At 41.8% G+C, this 6,230-nt stretch overlaps 1 protein-coding gene across 1 annotated transcript; it reads left to right on the forward strand.

Annotated features, from left to right (window-relative positions):
• The first annotated feature begins 581 nt into the window (after window positions 1-581).
• LOC148083285 (cyclin-dependent kinase 5 activator 1) lies at window positions 582-6,230 on the forward strand. The gene is made up of 2 exons (XM_087786456.1): window positions 582-823; window positions 2,372-6,230. Exon 2 carries the CDS (start codon window positions 2,453-2,455, stop codon window positions 3,422-3,424), a length of 972 nt encoding a protein of 323 aa, XP_087642582.1. The 5' UTR covers window positions 582-823; window positions 2,372-2,452; the 3' UTR covers window positions 3,425-6,230.

Below are 6,230 nucleotides of genomic sequence, written 5' to 3' on the forward strand. Positions count from 1 at the left end.
TTCAAGGAAAAGCCTGAACAAATAGAAACGTCTTAAGATGTTGTGACTCTAAAGTCGACTCCGACTAGTGATTTGTCCACTTTTGTTAAAATGTTATAATTCCTCTGCTTTCTTGAACAACCTATGATTGTGATATCACTGTCAAATGTTGAATTGTTGATTCAAGATGTTCTTTAATGTCATTATTCAGCATAAAATGCATGATGAATAAACGTTCTTGAGACTAAAACAGTGATCAAAACACAAAGAAAATAAAGGATGTCAAGCACAAATTCTCATGCCTGAAATAAAGTGGAGTAGACAGAATTTCCTTCTCCAGTATTTTCTATTAAAAACCCTGACTTTGAAGCTCCTGATTCATCTCCTCGTTGATCGATGGTGTGAAAACTTTATTAGTGCGCGAGCGTAATGATGATGGATGAAGGTCTTCATCTGGTTTGATGTGTGAATGTGCGCCCGGGGGAGGCGGAGTCTTCACCGGCAGGAGGCGGAGCTCCTCCCGCCGAGCTCAGCGCTCACTGGTCGGCCTTGAGAGAGCGTCTCACCCCGGGGGGAAAAGAAATCCTCCCGCAGTCCGAATCTGGAGCTCCAGTCTGGAGGAAGCTGGCGCGTGTTTTTACGCACGGATCGAACACCCGCCTCAAGGAGGAGATGGAGAAGACTGATGGCACTTTTTGAGTAACGTTTGGATGGAGTGATGACTTCCAGCGTCAGCTGAGGATGAACCTCTCATCCGACCTGCGACCACAGATCCTTCTTCGCCTGGTTCTCCGTGGAAAAGTCCAGTTCTTAGAATTCTTTGGACGCTCGTCTCCAAACGCAGGTGTGTATTTTAGACATGTTTATGCAGACAGTAAATCATGTTTAAACAGTTGTTTTTTTCTGGATATAGATTTAGGAATCCCCTTGATTTGCGCACAAAATACACAAATAAATAATATAAATATACATAAGTTTTCCCATAATAATCAAGAGAAGGTGATAAAACATTTGTTTTTGTGATGGGCAAACACTTTCCTTTATCATAAAATGTATTTAAATCTATTTAACCAGTTTCTTTCTTGTTGATCTTAAAACGTATTAACTGATAAATATGGAAATGGCAATTGCACTTATTGTTTTTTAAAGAATTCCATATTAAAACCAGTGTTTATAATCGTAACGTACCTTTTCTGACTATAATATCTTTGATATAGATATCAACTAAAGTGATACTTTAACCACCCTCACTAACAGACACATGATACCTATAAAGTGTATTTAATGATTATCTTAACAATGTTATTTTGTCACAACATCTCATACTACAGTGTGTATGTTGAGTTGTCGCGTGACACAGTCACAGTTTTATTTATGCTGCCGGGGAGATCGTAGCACGATATGAGGTCATAAAAGACCAGTAGCTATGTTGCACGAGCAGAGGAGTGACCTCACTGGTTTTTCGCAGTAGCTCAGAAAGCATGACTCGCCAGGAGCCAACGCTCTTCAGTCAAAGACATTTTGATGGCCCTGGGGGCCAAATCCGGTCAGCCGGGTTATTTTATGTGGCCCACCGGATGATTTGCTAAAAATCAAAGTGGTTTACTAATCATGTTGATATGGTGACCTATGAAGATGCAGGCCTGACGCTTAGATAAGGAACAGAGATCATGGATGTCAAGAGTTACACAGAGACTTCCAATAAGAGTAAAACTGAGTTGAAATCGAATTTTCCATCTTAAGACAAGACTGTAGTGACAACATATATTGTTATTTTTCATCGTAGTGACAACATACCTTGTTATTTTTCATTCAATAATATACTGCTTGACGACACGGTTACAGTTTAAACAACACGTGAATACTATCAATGTGTTCTAATTATAAAGAAATGTGGTTTTCTGGTCACACAACACCCTTTTTTGTTGTGACTTGATACAATTGATTACTAATGGAATTGTTTTTTATCACTTTGGTGGAAATCTCCCTTTTTTCTTTTTTTTTTTGAACCTAATAATGCTAAATAAGTTAAGAGCTATTTCAGCTATTATTTTATTAAATTATGTATTCCAACATCCATAACAGTACTGATGTGTTTATGAGGCTTCATGAAACAGCTGATGAGGTATCATGATACAGGGACTTCATTTAGAAAGACCACTAGGTGACACTCTCCAATATATAATCTTTGACTTTGATCTACTGATCCAATGGAACCTAGCATTATTTTGAGTGCCAAACAGTGGCCCTTCAAAATGAAGACCCTGTATCATGAGGCCTCATCAGCTGTTTCATGAAGCCTCATCAACACATCACTTTCTAACAGTCTAACAGTAAACATGACACTGCTGGGATGTGATATCTAACCACTTTTTTTTTGTCTTTGTTTCAGGTTTTGAGTCTGCTGTCTGGTTCCCTGACAATAATCTACAGCTTGACCATCCAATCTTCAGGTCAACTTTGAGAAGCTGACATGGGGACGGTTTTGTCTCTATCGCCTGACTCTAGAAAGTCAGGCTACTACGACCCTAGGCCAGGATCGCTAAGCCACTACCCGAGCTACAGCAGTCGTTCTCTGAACACCCAGAAGGACCGTGGCCTGAAGAGGGGACAGTCCATCTTCCTTCCCGCACTCACATGGAAGAAGATCGTGGCCTCTACTAAGAAAAAGGGCCAATCCAAGAAAGGCCCTCCAGGCCCAGTGCTTCTGGCTGACCCTCTAAACAATAATCACATATATCACAAAGACCCTGTGTTGCACCTTAACCGTGAAAATGTGAAAAAGTCTTTATCGTGTGCCAACCTGTCTAGTTATGATTGCCCAGCAGGTCTGGGTCATGGCTATGGCCTTGGGTTGAATCAGGGTCTTGGATATGGCTACACGAAGCAACTTTCTTCTGTGAAAAAAATACAGCAGGGGACCCTACCGACATCCCCGAAGCGGGTCATCGTGCAAGCATCGACTAGTGAACTCCTCCGATGCTTGGGCGAATTCTTGTGTTGTCGCTGTTACCGTCTGAAGCATCTGTCCCCGGCCGATCCGGTGCTCTGGCTCCGGGCCGTGGACCGCTCGTTGCTGCTGCAGGGTTGGCAAGACCAAGCCTTCGTCACGCCGGCGAACGTCGTCTTCGTCTACATGCTGTGCCGCGACGTTGTGGACGGTGACCTTGTTGCCTCGGAGCATGAACTTCAAGCCATTCTGCTGACATGCCTCTACCTGTCCTACTCTTACATGGGCAACGAGATCTCGTACCCGCTGAAGCCTTTCCTGGTCGAAGCGGGTAAGGACGCCTTTTGGGACCGCTGCCTCGCCATCATCAACGCCACGAGTGCGAAGATGTTGCGGATCAACGCGGACCCGCACTATTTCACACAAGTATTTGCTGAACTCAAGAGCGAAGGAGTCTGTAGTCCTCATGACTATGGTCGAGTGCTGGACCGGTGACTTCTGAGCACTCGTGCCTTTTCTATATGTTTGAGGACTGTTTAACAACTGTTAGCTAAGTTTGTGTACGTTTCTTCTGGTGGAAGGTTTAAACAAGGGAGGCTGACTTGTTGTTTCTACACTCAGAATCTGATGAAAGGTATTTCTCTTAATCCCACATCTTTGTACATCTAAAACAGTAAGCCTATGTGACAGATCCTACCCAGAATAAGAATTTAAGAAGCTCAAATGAAGTCCAGCTCTCTTGTTCAAACCTTCCAACAGTACCCTGCGCATTTGTTGCCATTTTAAGTGAGCTAACAACAACTCTGCACTTTTTGTTTGGGTTCGACATTGGGCTCACCTGTCTTATCAAGCCCCCCTGACTGCTGTTGTCCCAGCTGCCCATCTGGATCTCTACTACAAGCGAAGCCTGCGAACATCCCCCTGTTCTATTTTAGATTAATCGACCTATTTTGGGATTCACCATAACAAAACGGCTGAACGGGTTTGATCTACCTTAAGGGTCAATGTTTGGACGGTACAAGAGACACGCTAAACCCCCTTACAAGGCTTCAGACTGATGGGCACAGCTGAGAAGTGCAAAAGCCTGCCGTTTGTAATGAGTGAAACAAAGTTATTTCAGGGTCAACAGGGACAGTTGGCCCTTTTGTCTAAACCGTCCAGAGAACTGTTTCCACGTCTCTGTTCAGATTTCACTTGAATAGTCTTGCACGCGTCCAGGTTCATCAGCTGTTCGACCCGTCCTTTTGTTCCCCGCCGTCTTGTTGACAAGGCGCACACAGCCGCGCTATTAATGAGATTACCAGATTACTGCAGCCCCTCCCTCGCCGTCCACCACTGCCCCTTCTTGTCCATTCGGCAGAGATTGGTGGCTAATCCAGGCCGTGTGCTGGATTGTAGACTCAGTTATTTCCCTTACGTCCGACTCTTTAATTGCTCATGAACGAGGCATTGTTGATGTGCACGTGCACGGAAGCATTTTTAAAAAGTTAAACATCACATCCAAACCCACAATTGTCTCGACAAAGTATCCAATATCTTCAATATCCAATACAAAATAATAATAAAGCAGAGAGTTTACCGTGAACAACCAGAAGAGGTGTTTTGAAACGGTTTTGGTTTCTATAGTATAGACCCTTTTAAAGGCATCTCTTGAGTCACGCCTGTCCCTCCTCTCGGCCTGAGGGATCTCACATGAGCCAACAAACCAGAGAGGAGATTCACAGTCACTCTTTTCTTCAGCCCTGACCAGCGGCCATTTAGCTGCTCATTGTTGAGGTCAGTGCAGCTTCCCTGCCCCGGCTCGGCCAAAGAGAGCTCTGACAAGGACACTTGTGTCTTGACTCACACTATCCCCTCCCATCCCCCCTTTCCGTCCCCATTTCTACGCACACTCAGCTGTTGTACTATGACTGTTTCATTAAATTTGACAAGCCACACCCCACGGCCATTGTCAGTACGAGGGTTTTGTAGCACAAATCTATTTGGGTCCTTAGATTTTGCAATTTTGCAAATGGACTCTTGAATTCCTCCACCTGTTCTAAACAAAATATATTTTACGTATGACTTGAAAAAAACCTCCTGTGACCCTCTATCATTATACGTTTATTGCCTTCCAGTACCAAACTTTGACCTAATACCAACATTGAATACTCGCTATTATCTTGTAGAAATAGGACACATTTTTTTTGGTTAAAATCAATTGGAGGAATGTCAGCGAAAGACTTGTAAAGCAGCTACTTAACAAAAGATAAACCTTCTATCGGAATTTTCATGACGTACAATAAGATCTCAAGTTTCATGTTGCTTCAAAAACTGATACAATCTTTATTGTTTCTTTCTTTACTGAACCAGGATAAGAAGAGGATACCAAGGACAGGATAAATTATGATAACAACTACACACTAGACAATATAAAGGGTTTCAATAGGTTCATGTTTAAGCAGCAAAAGACTGTTAAGTTGACAAAAGGATTTGGCAACAAATTATACCTCAAATAAATTTGCTGCTTCAATTTTCTTTAACCGGTCAAATCCTCAGTCATCTAAATTCTTCTGGATTAATGCCAGAGTTGTATTGTCGTTGCCCAGTAGTTAAAAGCATTAGTTAAACACTTGGACTTTTACCAGTTACGCAGTTTAAGCGTTTCTGAAAGTATGGTTCTCTCTGTTGGTCTAAGTTTAAAAATATATATATATATTTCTCGAGGACTGATGATGTTTGTGGACTCACTTCTGCTTTTGCAAGCGTGGACAACTCTCAAGCTTCACTATACGGTTTCAAACCTATGACATTTTGTTGAGATAAGATAACTTAAAGTGTGTTACCAGTGTGTTAAGTTAGATGCAACTCTGTGAGTTGTGTTGAGATATTTTTGCTGCTAAAAAAAAAGAGAAAAGGGCCTAAGGAGGCCCATCTGACTATTTTGTTTTACTTTAATTAAAACTTTCATTATTTGGCAAATAAATCAAAAATTGAATATTTTTATTGTGAAACACTATTAAGTATTTATCATGAGGAAAAGGATCTAAAATGACCAACACAAAATACCCTCAACCACAGGAAGTGTTTCACTCCGGCAAAGCTTGTGTATATATATATATACTGTATGCTGGTGTTTCTCACGAACACACAAAGAACCACACAATAACGAAAAAAAACATGAACACTCGCTGTTCTGTCGCCAGTCGGGAACTGTAACAAATGTACTATTTTTTATCTAACTGGATGTTATCAGTGTACGTCTACACTTTAAAATATCAAATGAAAAAAATGTGAACTGCTTTTTGTTTTTTTTGTGAAG

The sequence above is a fragment of the Callionymus lyra genome, chromosome 3, assembly GCF_982586985.1.
Source record: "Callionymus lyra chromosome 3, fCalLyr1.hap1.1, whole genome shotgun sequence".
Taxonomy (NCBI): Eukaryota; Metazoa; Chordata; class Actinopteri; order Syngnathiformes; family Callionymidae; genus Callionymus; species Callionymus lyra.

What these genes read in the sequence shown, in the direction of transcription:
- LOC148083285 (XM_087786456.1), top strand. Translation starts at nt 2,453, where the DNA reads ATGGGGACGGTTTTGTCTCTATCGCCTGACTCTAGAAAGTCAGGCTAC.